The 17,545-nt window shown below is 40.1% G+C and overlaps 5 protein-coding genes across 8 annotated transcripts; 4 read left to right on the forward strand and 1 right to left on the reverse strand.

Moving 5' to 3' along the window:
• The first annotated feature begins 2,196 nt into the window (after positions 1-2,196).
• On the forward strand, positions 2,197-4,311 carry LOC108038521 (protein yellow). The gene is made up of 3 exons (XM_017115348.2): positions 2,197-2,237; positions 2,330-2,580; positions 2,983-4,311. Coding segments are annotated over exons 1-3 (1,308 nt in total). The 5' UTR covers positions 2,197-2,235; the 3' UTR covers positions 4,038-4,311.
• A 257-nt stretch (positions 4,312-4,568) lies between these two features.
• Positions 4,569-6,436, forward strand: LOC108038528 (protein yellow). The gene is made up of 3 exons (XM_017115355.2): positions 4,569-4,962; positions 5,290-5,689; positions 5,768-6,436. The coding sequence occupies exons 1-3, from the start codon at positions 4,579-4,581 to the stop codon at positions 6,256-6,258; spliced, it is 1,275 nt and encodes a 424-aa protein (XP_016970844.2). The 5' UTR covers positions 4,569-4,578; the 3' UTR covers positions 6,259-6,436.
• LOC108038529 (dolichol-phosphate mannosyltransferase subunit 3) lies at positions 6,403-6,926 on the forward strand. Its single transcript, XM_017115356.2, has 2 exons — positions 6,403-6,646; positions 6,711-6,926. Exons 1-2 carry the CDS (start codon positions 6,497-6,499, stop codon positions 6,843-6,845), a joined length of 285 nt encoding a protein of 94 aa, XP_016970845.1. The 5' UTR covers positions 6,403-6,496; the 3' UTR covers positions 6,846-6,926.
• Positions 6,927-8,697: 1,771 nt separating this feature from the next.
• LOC108038508 (annexin B9) lies at positions 8,698-14,704 on the forward strand. Of its 4 annotated transcripts, none has more exons than XM_017115327.2 (5): positions 8,698-8,766; positions 11,075-11,129; positions 11,836-12,544; positions 12,613-12,794; positions 14,494-14,704. In XM_017115327.2, the coding sequence occupies exons 2-5, from the start codon at positions 11,100-11,102 to the stop codon at positions 14,545-14,547; spliced, it is 975 nt and encodes a 324-aa protein (XP_016970816.1). In that variant the 5' UTR covers positions 8,698-8,766; positions 11,075-11,099; the 3' UTR covers positions 14,548-14,704. The 4 variants fall into 4 exon arrangements, with proteins under 4 accessions (XP_016970816.1, XP_016970815.1, XP_016970814.1 ...); XM_017115326.2 differs by lacking the exon at positions 14,494-14,704 and adding an exon at positions 14,067-14,447; XM_017115325.2 differs by lacking the exon at positions 14,494-14,704 and adding an exon at positions 13,058-13,516.
• On the reverse strand, positions 14,662-17,370 carry LOC108038507 (uridine 5'-monophosphate synthase). The gene is made up of 3 exons (XM_017115324.2): positions 17,115-17,370; positions 16,538-17,054; positions 14,662-15,607 (listed from the first exon to the last, which is right to left on the reverse strand). Exons 1-3 carry the CDS (start codon positions 17,265-17,267, stop codon positions 14,796-14,798), a joined length of 1,482 nt encoding a protein of 493 aa, XP_016970813.2. The 5' UTR covers positions 17,268-17,370; the 3' UTR covers positions 14,662-14,795.
• Between the last annotated feature and the right edge of the window lie 175 nt (positions 17,371-17,545).

The raw sequence follows: 17,545 nt of genomic DNA on the forward strand, positions 1-17,545 counted from the left end.
GATGGCAGGCGTCGTTGGAATTAGATAGTATCTCCTGCTCCAGGCAGTAATTGATGAGAAAACAAGAAACAAATTGTACAGGGGCAAGGTGTACAGATTTGTATGTTATACCAGAAAGTGACATTTGTAGGCAGTCAAGCGAGTGGGATTGGTTAATTGATTAGGAATTTGATTCGGGGGCAATCAATTGAAACACTTTCTAATATCAATAATAAAATATGAATTGCGAACATGTCCACAAGGTGAATATGCAGAAATACTGCGAACTTTCCATGTTCAACAAGATTTATTTCAAAATAGTTGGTAATAAAATTTGACTTTTGTGATCTCATTTCCTGAATTACATCCTTATATCAGTGATATGTAATAAGTATAAACCATGTATTTTATAAGTCCATCTCCAATAAAATAAAAAATAAAAATAAACATAAAGAAGAAGTGGCTGACGCGCTTAAATCGAAATACATTTCATGACTTTGCATCCATTAAAAATATGTTTTGGTCCCCCATTCATTAGGTTTCGTTTGACCATTTTGAAAGCTCAATAAAAAAGTTTTTTTGTGACTGGAGTAGACTGTCTGATGAACAAAATGGTTTTTGATTAATTAAACAAATTAAACGAAGTTACCGACAAATGCACCACCGTTGCACTCAAATGCCACATTAATGAGGCGTGACATGACAGCCGAACTAGTTTCTGCCACATTTAATGACTTGATTTCTTCATTTTTCTGGTTGTGGTTTAATTCTTAGTGGCGTGCCTCCTACCACATTTTATGCATATTAAAGCAGCAGACCAAAACTAATCATAAGCTCATAAACACCCAATGATTTATTCATTAACGATTGAATGATTGAATTCTATGTTTCTTTAACCAGCAAGCTGATAACAGTTTTAGCATAATTCATGGTTAGTTGAATAGCTAGAAAATAAATAACAAATTTCTATCTACTTAAAGAAGTTTAGTTGTACATACAATTTAAGTTCACTACCAAACGGAATTTCTTTCTTGAATTAAATAATTCATATTATTTAATTCCACCAAATTATGTTTAATCTATATAAGACAAAGCTTTTTTGATTAAGACCCCAAATACATTTCGGTGGTCTCATTATCTCTTCATCAGTTTTTATTGGGTTTTTTACAAGGAAACAAAAAAAAGCAAATGAATGACAAATCAAATAAAAATGTTAGCCCATTAACATACATATGTATTTTGTGATGAATCTTGTCGAAAGTTTTTACGGAAGTGGAAATGGATTCCATTTTAAACTTAATAAAATGAAAGTGAACAAAATATTTAGTTCAAAATTATAACTTTAAATTATAATAGTCATTTTAAAATGTTCGTTGCACTTATTTTCAATATTATTAACTCAATGAATTCGTAATCAAATAAGATATGTTTTAATTTGTTATTTTTAATAGTCCAATGACAGACTAATTTATAATTTTCCTCCAAATTAAGTATTTTAGATGACTGTATTAGTAGCCCAAATGTGCTTGAACCAATAAACTATTAAAATAAACTGGCTGATATTTATAAGCTTGGTTAGCAAGCCAACTGATAAGAGCTTTGACATAAATCAGTCCATGGCTTGTTCGTGGTTTTTTCAATGTCAATACATTAAATCAACACTTTTCTACCTGAGGAACTCTAGTTAGCAACATATGGCTGTGGCTTTATTTAATAAATCATCAAAATTCCGCGATTCGAAGATATTCATACTCTTTTTAACTCATCTAAGAAAATATTTAACAGATTTGATGTTTATAAAGTTGATGTTAAGATTATAGTAATATTAAAAAACATTAACTAACAAATAATCGTAATAAAATTTTATTTTGAATACTAAGTGATTTTAAGGGTAAAAATAATGTATTAATAAATATATTTTTCTTACCCTATAAATACACCAGAGAAGTAATATTATTTAGTGAAACGAATTTATTAATAAAATTATTTTTACTTAGGTCAACGAACGTTTTGGCAAAAAGGAAATACTCTTGATCAGAGTATGGTATTAAAAGATGAGAAATAAACGCAAATAAACAACCGAACTGATACAAAATACATTTTAAAAACCAGTTGGAGCAAGTATGATATGCCATCTTAAAATGGCCTTTGTTTTTGTTATCTCACCGTCTGTATGGTTTTTTGGAGTCCGGTGGGTTAGTATAAACGCAAGAGCCCTCGAGTAAGGATCACTCACTGTGCAGAAGAAACCTGAAAATGTAAACGAATAACTACTTTAACTGGTGACAACATTTAGTGATTACAATCTATTTGGATTTATATATTTAATGTACAACTTTATTCATCCTAGGCTGATTCTAACTCTTATTTTGGGGATTGCTTATCCCAATTTTTGCCTGGCGCAGTATTATATTAATCGCCCCAGCCACAACTTTCCGGAATTCAAGTTTCCCTCAGAAAACAAGGAACTGCCTATAGTTTTTGAGTGGAAGAACATTCAATATGGTTTCCCCAGTGAACAGGAAAGGCAGCAGGTGCTCCGAAATGGTCGCTATAATCCGGATAGTCCCATTCCCATAGATATTGATGTCTATTACCCACGTAAGCAAAATATAAATATTAAGGGAAGTCACAGAAAGAACATAATGATTGTTAATGATTTGCAAAATATTGTCGTGACATATTGATATTTTTTGCTTTACATATTTTCAAATTCGGCTTACGTCCAATTAGCTAAATATGTGTTTGTAAATTACTCAGCTATCATTTATTTTCATAACGAGCTTTTTGGCTGTTTACCTTTTGTTAGTAGGTTTTAAATAAAGGTAAGCTGCATTAATTTAAAATTATTTATGATCATTCCTAAATATACCCTTTGAATACATTTTTTGTTCTACAAATTATTTATGATCATTCTTAAATATACCTTTGAAGTTTTACTATTAAACACCAAGATCATAACCATTTTTTCCCCTTCCTAATTGTTTCCAATAAATATTTCAGCTAATGGAGGACCCGCTCGACACTTTGTGACCACGCCTCGTTTTGGACAGGGCGTTCCCTATTCTCTGGCCTATGTAACGAATGTGCAGAGGGAAAATGGCAGTGAGATACAGGCATATCCCAGTTACCAATGGCACAGCAGCCATGGAGCCAACTGCGATGGCCTGACCTCCGTTTATCGGGTCCACATCGATGCCTGTGGTCGGATGTGGATCCTGGACAGCGGAGAAATAGAGTTTGTGCAGCACTGCGCCCCGCAAGTGGTGGTCTTTGACTTGGCCACCGACCAGTTGGTGCATCGCTATCGCTTACCCGAATCCTCCTACAAGGCGAAGGTGAGCAGGTTCGTGAATATCTTTGCGGACATAAGGGATCCACCGCCCAAGGGAAAGTGCAATGATGTATTCGCCTACCTGGCCGATCCCACCAGCAAGGCGATTGTGGTGTACGATGTGGTGGGTCAGAATTCGTGGCGCATTGAGAACAAATTCACCTATCCGGATGCCAAATTCGGCACCCACACGGTGGCAGGTGAGAGTTTCGAGCTGTTGGATGGACCCTTGGCCCTGGCGGTTACTCCCTTGGGTCTGGGAATGCGCCGTCATCTGATCTTCCACGCTCTGTCCAACGAACTGGAACTGGCCATTCCCTTGGATATCCTGAATAATGCCACCAAGTGGCAAGGGGGCTTGAGTGCCTCACTCTCGGAATTCGTGTCCTTGGGAAGGAGGGGCGTTCAGTGCGCTTCGCATGCGATTAGCAGGCGTGGAATCTTGTTCTGCGGTTTCCTAGATCCCATCGCAATTTTCGGCTGGGACATACGGACGCCCTACAACCGACAGAATGTGCAACTATTGGCCCTGAATCCGGATACCCTGCAGTTTGTGAGCGGAATGAAGATTGTACAGAGACCTGCGGATGGGCGGGAGGAATTGTGGCTGCTGTCGGATCGTCTGCAGAAGATATTTGCCGGAACCATCGACTACAGGGAAATCAATTACCGGGTGCTGCGATGCGATGTGGACGACCTGCTGCAGGGGCGGGGCTGCTTTTAGAGCCCAGAGACCCTTGAGAACCGAGAGGCTGGCTGTGTAAAACACACTTTAAGCCGCCATAAAAGATGTCCATCCATAAACCTTGGGACTATTCGAAAGTGTTTGCTTGGCCGCCACAGGTACACGACCCTTGTCTTTGATCTCGATGGTCAATTACACTCGGAAAAACAATTACACAGTCGTCCAATCATTTTAAAATATTTTGTGATTATATAACTTTTATCTAGTTTTAGTTTTTAAGATTTGGAATTCCCTTTTCAACTTTTTATCTGAAAAAATCCCAACCTCTCTATATTATATAACAATTAAATGTTTCAAAAATTGTAATGGCAAAAAAAATAAAAGATTATAGTTTAATATTTAAAACTACAAAATAAACACTTATTTAAATTTCCATGGCACTAGGAAGTGTTTTTGAGTTTACCAAAATAAAAATGAGTTAGCAGTCTAGCACATATTGTTTAAGTGCACTTTCGACTAAAGGTTAACAACTTTTGCGCCTACCTGCACATCTTCAGTCTTCGGAAACCGTTTGAACAGCATGGAACTGTCACTTGGCAGGTCCTCACTTAGTGCCATGATAGCAATCCTCCTCGGCTTGATCTGTGTGGTTGGGGGCCAGCGATTGGTCCTCAAGGAGCTGCACACTCTCCACCAGTGGACGAATCTCAGCTTGGGAGACCATCCGACCAAGGACAATCGCTTCCTGCCGGTGGATGTGGACATTGAGTACGGCGATGAGGGCAGACATCGCACCTTCCTCACGATCCCGCGACTCGGCATGGCCACACCCTTTACACTGGCCACCGTGTTTGACGATGACAACGAGGTGGTGGAGAATCCCAGGCTGGTGGCCTATCCCAATGCGGAGTGGCACGTGCCCCCCAATAATTGCTCTGGCATCACCTCCGCCATTAGGACCTATGTGAGTTTCAAAATGCATTATTCGTAATTATAATAAGCTAAAAACTGGGAATAATTAGGCACAATGGAATAGCTAATTTTTAACAATACCTAGTAAGGTTAAAGTCCTCAAATATCTATAATGATATTCGTATTTATTTGGCTTAACATATTGCTTATTTTTATTATAGTTACTATATATTTAACAACTGAACAACAAGTGTTAGGACTCGATAAATTTTTCAATATATTTAGTAAGGATTAACCTAAATCCGTTTTTTGTTGCTCGTAACATAAAGTGTAATTTAAGTGGATTTCTAAATCCGTTCTGTTTTTTTATAATTCTCAGATCGACGAATGCTGGCGTCTTTGGGTGGTAGACTCGGGGCAGGTCAACTCCATACAGCTGTGTCCACCGCAGATCCTGACCTTTGACCTGATCAGCGATGAACTAATACAGCGGCACTCACTTCCTCCGGATGCCTACACGCCCAGCGTTTCCATCTTCACAGCTTTGGTGGTGGATCTGGCGCAAAGTGGGACGCCCAATCGGTGTGTGGGTGGCACAGCCTATATAGCCGATGCCTGGGGATATGGCCTGATCGTGTTCGACTCCTTGTCGGGCCGATCCTGGCGCATAGAGCACGAGTCCATGAGGCCCGTGGATTTGGTGGGTACGCGATTGGCCCGATCCAGCAACTCCCAGGCGGGAATATTCACAGTGAGCCTCAGTCCCAGTGAAGTTGAAGGTAATTTATCGGAAGATCTAGCTAAAAACATAGAAATTATATTTGAAATTAATGTAAGAACAAACAAAATATTTTTAGAGCGCTTCCTGTACTTCCACACACTGAATGCCTTCAATGAGGTGAGGGTATCCCTCAGTCTGGTCAACAACGAAACAATCTGGAAGACCACGAATGCCAGCCAAATCAAGGAGCACTTTGACATCCTGGGCACCCGGGGAATCCAATGTGAATCGGAGGTGATGGATCAGTCCGGGAATCTCTTCTGCAGCCTCATCAGTTTGGGGGCTCTCATCAAGTGGAAGGAGAGCTCCAATTACACGGCGGACGACCTGCGAGTGGTGGCCTACAATCCGCACAAGATCAAATTCGTTACGGGCCTCAAGATCAACCGGAATTCCAAGGGAGAGGAGGAGCTCTGGGCCTTGAGCAGTCAACCGAAACTTTTTGTGGGCGGAGCTCTGGCCGAGAACGAGGTCAAGTTCCAAATAATTGGCTGCCGCACAGCTGACCTCCTTGCTAATACCCCGTGTACAGTGGGTGCTACAGAAACCACGCCCACTAAAGATTAAATATATCTTAGGTCTAACGAGTTTTAAGCTACGTCTATCGATAACTGGTATTTGAATTGATAACTCTACAAAGCTGACTGCTATGACTTAGATTGATCTGCGGGCACACTGAATCGGCGTTGCCAGATCCATTCTAACCAATAGTATCGAATAAACATATGATTTTCGTTCACCTCTATGTTTACGTGTATAATTTTGTTTTGGATTTATTAACCATTAAAATCAATATAATTTAAATATGACGAACCTACAACGCTGGCTATTTTACGCATCGCTATTTGCAGTGCCATATCTTTCAATTTGTTTGGGAACAGTGCAAACGCAATTTACAAACAAGTATTTTCTGCACATTCAACTTCTGCCACTTCTACTTCTCGTGATTTTCGGCGTAAGTTCTTGCCAACAATGCCGCTGATAACGCCTGTTACTAATTATTATGATTGCATCCTCAGATCTATTCCGTTTGGACAGTTCTATATAGAACTCTAACTTTTAACGACTGTCCCGAGGCCGCCAAGGAACTTCAAGATGAGATTCTGGAGGCACGCAAGGATTTGATAGCCAAGGGATTTCGGTTTCGCGACTGAAGAGCAGGGATTTCAACCTCCCAGGACATGTGCATGTTAATCTGTAATTCCATTATTTATAAAAAAAATCACGCAACTGTACTCTAGACCACTTTTTGTGTGGGCGGATGTCCTGTAAGGGTTGATTTCCCCAGGTGCCAAAAGTTTGAAACAAAAATATTCTGAGGTTTTGTAAGGAATAACATTCTTAGGGAATCAAAAAAATCAAATAATTAAATTAAAGATAAACAGTAAAATTTGTTTTTTTTTTTTTCCTCTTAAGATAAACATTGATAAGAATTTTTAATTTAAAAAATTTTAGACAAAATTATTTCCGATTTGAAAAACTTATCTTCTTGAAAGGAATAAGGGGGCGCTAAAGACTCTTTTTGATTTATAACAATCAACTAAATTTAATACAGTCTTTAAGTTATTTCATTATACAATTTAAAGCTAAATGCAGCCGACCTTAAGATACAACTATATACATAAGCCAGAAATTAGATCGGATAAAAATATCTCCTGATATACTTAGCTTAAATTGTGAACTCCATCTCTGACTGGAATAAAACTCGATCGAGAGTCTGGAATATTGATGTGCACGCGTACATAGAGTAAGAATCTATATAGAGGCATAGAGTAAGAAACTATATAGAGGTTTCATTTGCTCTGCCCGCGCTCTCGAGTGACTTTGCCAGTGATGCCACGTACGGGAAAAACGGAAAAAAAAGAAAGTTTTTCATTTGTTCGATCGAACTGGAATCGAGTCCCGCGGTGATAAACGCGGTGAAACCTCTTTATAGTTTCTATGTGTTTCTATGACACAGGAAACAACAAAGCTGAAATCACACTGGTCACACCGACCGTGAAAAAGTAAAACGAATATACTGTCGGCTTTTTAAAATATACTTTTAATACCATTTTATTTTTCAAATATGAATACCCTAAATGATCTAGTGATTTTCAGTTGAAAAATGGGCAACACTAGTTATAGTATCGTTATATCCAAAGCATTCCGGTTACCTAATACTCCACTGAAATTCAAACATTGCTGGATACACAGAACCGATTCTTCGCAAAAATATGTCGAGAAAAATTATATAAAATTATTTTAAGTTTAGCCGTTACAAATAGTTTGGACTTACACTGAAATTATACAACAGTAATTAGAGATATTCATATATTCATTTTCAATGTCAATATAATTGGTTCAGTAATACATTATTTTATTTGGGCTTTACCCAAAACGCAAATACATATTTTGAATTTCTCTTCATCCTTTTCGACTTTCTGAATTTTTTTCTGAACGAATATAAACAACAAATTATAAATTTATATTTAATTTTAATTCGTTTCCTTCGTTCTTTGGTAATTTTACATATTCAAACAAATATTAGTTCCTTTTACATTATCAACAATTTATTCAGGAATGCCAAACTATATCAATTTTGTTAGTTTCCAAGTGAGTAAACCTTTGCTCCCATGCTTTTGTATTCACATATCTACATATGTATGTATCACTAATGCTTTATTTTGAAATAAAAGACGTAATCAATTTATATTTCACAACGTCATTATTATCACTGTGCAAATATTTGTACGCCCGTATTGCCTTTTCGTCATAGTTGATGTCTCAACAGCTTCCGATGGTGAATCATATTAGTTTTCGCCACTCTTAAGAAGCTCACGTGTTTTTTTAAGGACCAAGATCTCTTACAATTGTTACCAACCATTAAATATTTGAATTTTTACGTTACTTTCACCCCCTCCAGAGACCTCTCAACCCCACAAATAAACACTCTCCCGCTCTCTTGGATCTCAATCGCCGGCTTTTCGCTTCCAATCACTTTCCAACGAGAGAGCGCCAGTATAAAATCGGAGGTTGGAGCGCAAAAAGCCATAGTATTTATTCACATCGTTTGCAGTTCGCATCGTCAGACTTGTACGTTTAAAAGTAAAATTTCATTGGTAAATGTTGAGGAATTTGTAGATAAAACATTTTGTTTACTCTCGCTGTGCCAGAAATCGCAAATTCAAGTGCAAAAGCAATCCGAAAAGTGAAAAGAAAGTGTGTGCTAAGCAATCAGATTAAAGCAAGAATTTTTGGTGCCAAGGGCATTTTGTAGAAACCTGGGCGTGGCGTCAGAAGAATTCTCCAGAATCACTCCCATGAGAGATGAAATTGCTCTATTTACTTCGAAGTGTACATAGTTCCATACGCAGTTCAAATAAAAGAGTCGGCAAGGGGAAAAATACAAAATCGAAAACCGAGATGACATCATCAAAAGCGCCTCTCTTTTGGCGTTTCCTCTCCCCGTTCGCAAACGTGTGTGACTTTTGCTCATCTCCCCACTAAATCTAAGTAAACTTTTCGTCCGATTCTTCTTTTTTCACTTGGGATGAGAAACAGAATTCTTTAGAATAGCGTCAAAATGTCTTTCATGTGCCGTTTTCCCTGCCTAATTTTGTAATTCAATCAACTTCAATTGCTCTGATAGAGGCTCCAAAGTACACAAAATCTTTTAAATAAGCGCTCGGTTGGATTTTAAGTATTACTCATCGGATGTGGCCACATTCCGCATTTTATAAAACTAGTAGTTGTGCATTTAAGGCCGGGCAATTATACTAGTATAGGTGTGTCATCAAGGTTTATTACCGACTAAATTGCCCTCCACAATTGTAAAACATTTCTAAACTTATATTCAAGGTACAGTTCACCAGGGTCTCGAAAAGAAGTTAGTAAAAGCTTTTGTTTATGAAGTTGTTCACACATAGTCACGAGTTGTACCAGTTTCAGAGCTCTCTTTTTACATACATATTTCTCACGATATCTAGATTTTCATATCTCTATTATTCAAGCCGTGTTCAAAGCTTATAATTGACGTCACAAATCTTGTGAATCATTAAGTTCTGTAATTTCAAATGTATCACAACTCACGATGGTGTGAGATCTATTTATAGAAAATCATCAGATACGTTATGGGTACAACATCTGCATTTTCCAGTCCCCCAACCACCTCCAAAAGTGTTTCATATGGAATAAAAGAACTCTAACTTATGGGTGTTTCCAATAACAGACGTCTGTGCAGATACAATTTGGGTCAAATTAATAACACTGATAATTCCAATTGTTTTCTAAAGGATTTCGAAATATTGATAATTAACAGATTATCCCACACTTAAATAAATCAGAAAAATATTTTTGTAATATATATTATTTTATTTTCTATTTTTCTTCTAATTTGAGTTATTAAAAATGTGATTCTTAGAGAACATAATAAAAATAAAACTAAATACTATTATCTTGACTTTGGCTGTATACCATACGTATAACAACCGGTTTTAGCTTTGGCCAAAACATTTTTGTTTGTTTATAGCTTGACTGCAGAGGCGTCCGTAGTTGTTTCTGTTTTTTTTTGGGTGGCCTGTTTGCAGCGTCGCCACGTCAAGTCTTTTATAATGCTTTTTTCAGCTGCCTTTTGTTGACTTTCTACTTTGGCGGCAGCATAGAAAGGCAAACATATTTTCGTGTGTAGTTGAGATACTAATTCAGGAGCGATCAGAAATTTCAATCAATTTATCATAAAGTCATTTGGCCCTATTGATTTTGGTGATTATGTGGGCTTGTGGGGAAATCCCTCGAGATAGTGTTGTACTTGACAACTGAAGTGGGCAGGCCTAGAACGAAAAGTTGGGAGTGGACTGAGAAAGACATTTCCCTGAAGCTTTCTCTTGGCCACAAACGAGCCGTGCCCGATGTTTTTCAAAGCAGAACGCAATGAGCTCATCCGTTTATAAGGCCATTTCGTGTGGGTTCGGTCTGGCCTATCACGAAACAACCTGAAAAAGCTATTTGGTTATCAGACGCACCCGGTTTCAGAGTTCCACCTCCTGCCAAAAGAAAAGTGGTAACTTTCACTTTCCTCGGTAGTACGTTGAACTTGGCTTGGGCCCATTCCGAAACAACAACTATGAAAACATCTGGGTAAATAAACTAGGGAAGAAAATCAATGGGAAAAAGTGTTTTTTTTTAGCCAAGCGTCAGGCTGGCTACGGGGCGTATACTTAATGCGAGGGTTTTACGATGTTGATGATGTCACCAGGCAGGGCCCGAAAATAAAGGCCGGCTTTTTAGCTCGGGGGGCCATATAGTAGCTGACGTCACAGGGGGTTAATAATCTATCACGTTTTTTGGTTACTAGCAATCACTGAGCTATTATTCATTATGATTTTTCACTTCCTACTTACAGATTTACCACAAAAACCAAAATCAAAATGAGTTCCGCTGAGTACTACCCTTTCAAGGTAAGTTTACAATTTATTGTTTTAGGGAATAAAAGAGCTGTAGATTTATTAAAGTCAATTATTTCATTTAATTAAGCTCGTTAATACAGCCACAGCCAAGCAGTTTATAAAAAAAACTCACTAGATATATTGAAACTTAATTACAGCTGATTTACAATTACAGAACAACTGAATTGATTAGACTAGATTTTTAAAGTACTTGCTTATTTTAACGTCTAAAACTCTAAGGAGGGCATTTTATTTCTGTTTATCTCAAAAAATTATATGGTCGGCGAGATTGCCGTAGCTTTGAAAATTCTCGAAGCAAAATTCAGCATCTATTCTATCTGCATACACCAACCAAATACTAAGTAATTAGCTATAATTGTGCTATTAAGTGTCCATCAAATGGTGTACAGTATAGTAGATAATTGTTGAAAAACAAGTACTGGCTGATGGGAAAGAGAGTGATAAGAAAGCTATATATGTGTATGTTTGAGTGCATAAAAAAAAATAAAATACCATCATAAAATTATGCAAAAAACCCAGATAACAAAGAGAAACAACTATATACATATTCTAGGAATACCGCAGGGTAATATTGAGTCACAGCAGTGACACCCTTATTGGGATTACGTGCTTTGCATTAAAATAAACCATATTATTCACGCTTGTACACTTATTACTCACATACTGATTGGTTTGTGTTTGCCATTTGATTTTGCAGTGCACACCCACCGTCTACCCTGCGGATCCCTTCGATCCCGTCGAGGATGCGGCCATCCTGCGCAAGGCAATGAAGGGCTTCGGCACCGACGAGAAGGCCATCATCGAGATCCTGGCCAGGCGTGGCATCGTCCAGCGTTTGGAGATCGCCGAGGCCTTCAAGACCTCGTACGGCAAGGACCTGATCTCGGACCTGAAGTCCGAGCTGGGTGGCAAGTTCGAGGATGTGATCATGGCGCTGATGACGCCACTGCCCCAGTTTTATGCCCAGGAGCTGAACGACGCCATCTCGGGTCTGGGAACCGACGAGGAGGCCATCATTGAGATCCTCTGCACGTTGTCCAACTATGGCATCAAGACCATTGCCCAGTTCTACGAGCAGAGCTTCGGCAAGCCCCTGGAATCCGATCTGAAGGGCGACACCAGTGGCCACTTCAAGCGACTGTGCGTATCCTTGGTGCAGGGCAACAGGGACGAGAACCAGGGTGTGGATGAGGCAGCGGCCATCGCCGATGCCCAGGCTCTCCACGACGCCGGCGAGGGACAGTGGGGCACCGACGAGTCCACCTTCAACTCGATCCTGATTACCCGCTCCTACCAGCAGCTGCGCCAGATCTTCTTGGAGTACGAGAACCTGTCCGGCAACGACATCGAGAAGGCCATCAAAAGGGAGTTCAGCGGCTCCGTGGAGAAGGGTTTCTTGGCCATCGGTATGTTATAAGCTCATAAGATTATTGCCCCATTGCAATTCCCTTCTAATTTATATTTTCTCCTTCAGTCAAGTGCTGCAAGTCTAAGATCGATTACTTCTCGGAGCGGCTCCACGACTCGATGGCCGGCTTGGGCACCAAGGACAAAACTCTGATCCGGATCATCGTGAGCCGCTCGGAGATCGATCTGGGTGACATCAAGGAGGCATTCCAGAACAAGTACGGCAAGAGCTTGGAGTCCTGGATCAAGGTAAATACATATTTCAGTTGCTTATTTGTGTGTGCCCAAGAATTATTCACTTTGCACCCTACTTTAATACCACTAACTCGCATTCGAATGTCTTGTGCAATAACAATAATTTTAATCAACCAATCATCAAGCTGGCTTTTCCTGTTGTTGTTTCTTTTTCCCACACTTTATGGTCGAATTTTGATGCCATTATCCTTTCCCGCCCGATTACTTCATTTGTGTGCATAAAACATTAAAACTTGGCATATTCTATATATTTTTAGGGCGATACATCCGGCGATTATAAGCGTGCCCTATTGGCTATTGTTGGCTACTAAAATAGAAATCCCAATCCGACATAAACTTGTCTCTTTCATCTGTTCCACGCCCTAAACTATATGCATAACCAAATGTACAAACGAAATTCAGATATCGAATAGTTGACAATGTATAAATTTTAAACTGGAACAAGTTTTAGCGAAGACGAGGCCACTCAGTGCATTTAAAGTCGTAGAATCAGAATCCCCAGTTCGCATCCTGTTAATTATTATAATTATTGTGACTATTATTATTATGACTATGCACGCCACATGCACATAACTGTATCTCTTTATTTACTACACCTAAGCCTATATACATTGCTATGTAGCTTATAATTTCCGTTTTTTCGAGTCTCATTTGATATATATTTACATTTAAAAAACGCAACAAAATAAAAAATATGACAAAAAATAAAAACAAAATTCAAAATGGTTTTCTGTTACCGTTACCAGAGGTAGCTACACTGCTTGTCATGTAGATAACAGCGCTACATTGGGCGCTTAACTTCATAACATTAAATAGGTCGATGGTTTAATTAATACAAAAATTATGTGAAATTGGTCTAAAATAACAGCTTTTTACTGGTTATAAGAACTTGATCAGCAATAAAATATGCACAGAATCGGGATTTATATTAATCGTGCCTTAAATTAGTTGCACTGCTTGCTTAAGTATATGTCCATTGAATGTAAATATTATGTAAAGTAGCACTTCAAATATGTAGAGCTTAAAACTGAACATAGAAGAAAGATACAAGATAAATCTATTTGCTGATCAATTACTTATACAGTAGTTAATTGTTCCTTGATCAATTTTAATAAACCAAATCATAACCCTAATCCTAAAATGAAAAGCTTCCGGGTATTAATCAATGCATAAGCCATGTATACAAAGTAAAATGAGTTTAATGCCCTGACCCTCTGCTCTTTTCACGCTTTATCTCTACCGTTAACCCCAATCAATCAACAACAGGAGGATGCCGAGACCGATATTGGATATGTTTTGGTCACTCTTACCGCTTGGTAGATGGATGCATCCAGAATAAATAAGCAATATTCCCCACTGCTTAAGTAGAAAACGCCAAAAAATCAAAACGAATATAATTGCATTTCCCAAAAGAAAAGCGGAGAACAAATGAAATTATCAAAATATATTGTGTTCTAAAAAAAACATTTAGTATTTACCCCCTGTGCAGTAACGTCTAACGTCCAAGTCGATGTGTTTGACAAAGATTATTTAACATTTTGACATATTTTATTTTGTATACATGTTTTATTGTAAATTATTTTGCATCGAACTCTTATGTTTGTGCTTGTATTAACTAATAAAGTTGGCTTACATTCAACGGCAAAACTGGGTCAGACTCACCATCCTCCTCCCCTCTTGATCTCGTTTGCAGGACGACCTCTCCGGCGACTACAGCTACGTGTTGCAGTGCCTGGCCTCCTACTAAGGATTTCCTCATCGCCGAAGCATTTCACATCGCTCAGCCATTCTATTTGTTGTAACTTTTATCTTAATGCAAACCTCGTTTGCTAATTTTTTCGTGGAAGATTCATAGCCTATATTCAATTCATAAATGCATTATATTATAAAATCATGGAAACGAATTTGGAAGTTTTTCACTTAACTAGGATAACCGAAACCGTGGAAATGGGTGAATGGGGAATATTTGTTTAGGGGGAATGCTAGTAGTAGCGTCTACTTGGCTACTCGATCCTGGTAGGCTGCCCACAGGCGATCGCGGTAGGTCTGGGCCGCCTGCTCCGGATTAGTGGCTTTCAGGATTCCCCTGCCCACCACGCCGATGTCAGCTCCTCGTTCCTTCACCACACTCTCTGGGCTCTGGTACTGTTGGCCCAGCTGGTCTACGCTCTCGTCGATCTTTACTCCAGGTGTCAGCTGCAAGAGTCCGGGAAAGGCGAAGGCATCGGACGATTGACACACCACACCGGCCACGAAGTCCACATCGGCTCCCTCCGTGGCGATCTTGTTGCTGTTCTCCTTGTACTTGGCATCGATCAGGTTGCCACTGGCCGACATCTCCGACAGCAGGAATACGCCGCGCTCCTTGCTGGCTCCATCCTCGCCAAGGCCCGCCTTCAGACCCTGTAGAATACTGCGTCCTGGTAAAGTGTGGGCCGTCACCAGGTCTGCCCAGCTGGAAATCTTGTAGATGCCCTTGCCGTACTGCAGGGACACCGTGTTGCCAATGTCCGCGAACTTTCGGTCCTCCATCAGAAGGAAGTTGTGGCGCTGGGCCAGAGCCTGCAGGTCGCTAATGAATTTATCGCTAAAGTCCTCGACGATGTCCACGTGCGTCTTCAGCAGGCAGATGTACGGACCGCATTTGTCGGCCACATCCAGAATCTCATCCGCCCGGGTTAGATCGGCGGCCAGGCAGAGGTTCGTCTGCTTGGTGGCCAGCAGGTTGAACAGCCGCTTGGCCACCGGGCTCTTGGCCAAGTTGGCTCGACTCTCGTAGGTCAGTTTAGTGCGCTGCAGGTCGTTGGCTGAGGAATAAGTCAAAATAGATTGGTTACCACTTGAAGAAATTACTAAATGATGGTCCTATCTTATCGCTCTCGTTGCTAACTTTAGTATCAATTATCTACTACCACTTTTGCTTTTTTTTTATGTGAATAGGCATTGCCGATACCTACTCTATATATTTAAATGTTATTCTTTAAAGCTTTCTAGCTTATTATAACATACGCGTTACATATTTCTGGAATGGAAATTTATCTATCACATTTTAAATTTGATTTTCTTTAAGAATAAGCCTTTAACAAAAATTAACTTAATACAAGTTGTATCAGTATGTAGATCGCATCAAACAAAACTTATGGATCTTAAATTAAATATTCAAATTTATTCAAGATCTTTGGAGCTTTTATATATTTTCGAAAGAGAGACCTCAAAATCGATACTGAACAAGAACATGTACTCATAATGGTTATACCTGTAGAATACTCTTAGAAGGGTATAAAAAGACTACGATCATTAATTAAGACAAAACAAGAGTTCGATCACTTTTCGGGTGAAATATTGAAAAGAACCGGTTGTCATACATTTGAAGAAGGCGAAAAAGAACAAATCACCAATGCTTATTTTTAGAGGCAGCCACGAGATGGGCTTGATTTGAGAAGGGGACAGGCCCTCGAGTGGCCTGATAAGCATGGCATAACTGAGTGGAGCACTGTTTGGAATCACGTGCCGCAGTCCCGGGAACTTGATCTGGTCCGAGTGGGGAATCCAGATCGGCTTTCCGCTGTTTATGGCGGTTGTATAACGAAAGCAAATTTACGAACTTTATGACACCGCGACTGGAGCTCCCCTAATTGAATTTAGTTCGAGGCCATGCGCTGCCCGAGTGCCATGTACCCATGTACCCATTATCTAGCTATCTGCTATATATCTAGGGGGATCCGGAGCATACACACCTTTGACCACGTCAGCCTTATCACCGCCGACAAAGGTTCCATCGCTGTTGATTTGGACGGCGGCTATGTACTTGGCCACCGCCTCCACGGTGGACTTCTCAATGCGTCCCGCCTCGTGGAGGGTGTTCAGCAGGAAGGAGAGCGTGAAGAGCGAGTGCATCCTCACTCCGTGCTTGGCAATGTTGGCCACTCCGCCTTGTTCCCGGTTCACGACGACCACGGCGTCGGTGACGACAATGCCCTCGCTCTGCAGATCCCTCACTGTGTCCAGGATGCTGGAGCCGGAGGTGACCACATCCTCGACAATCAGACAGGTGTCCCCAGCATTGAAGATGCCTTCGACAAGCTTCTTGGTGCCATAGGCCTTGGCCTCCTTGCGCCGGACCAGCATCGGAGTACCTTGCTGCACGGACACTATGGTGGCCAGTGGGAGCGCAGTATACGGAACTCCGCACACGTGCTTGGCGGTCAGCTGCTTGTCCTTGATGTGCTCCACCAGGAGGTCGGATACAGTTTGCTGGGGGAGATTGATTATGAGTATTGTGACAACACAGAGAATGGGGTCCCAAATACTAACCATCACATCCGGATAGCTGACGATCACACGCAGGTCAAAGTAAACCGGCGAATTGATGCCCACCTTCATCTTGAAGTCGCCGAACTTAAAGGCATTGATCTCGAACAGCTTCAGGACCAGGGCGCGCAATTTATCCGAATTCTGGGCAACCATGGTGACAATACTCGATTTGTAAACTGTGGACACGTGCTAGCTCAGCTCCAATAAGAACCTTCCAATTGGGAGTCTTACACTTCTTTTAAACATGCTCCCAGTGTGAACGTATGCTGCAAGCGTTATGGTCTTTTTCATTACCACCTAAATTAACTGCTAGTCTGGCAGCTCTGGCTCGGTGGAAAACTTCGCTAACCAACAAGTAAGAAGTTTCGATTTGAAACTAAATCGTTACATTCCATTTAAACGTTAAATCTTCACTATAACCCCATTTTTAA

This window comes from Drosophila rhopaloa, unplaced genomic scaffold (assembly GCF_018152115.1).
Source record: "Drosophila rhopaloa isolate 14029-0021.01 unplaced genomic scaffold, ASM1815211v1 contig_167, whole genome shotgun sequence".
NCBI classification, from domain to species: domain Eukaryota; kingdom Metazoa; phylum Arthropoda; class Insecta; order Diptera; family Drosophilidae; genus Drosophila; species Drosophila rhopaloa.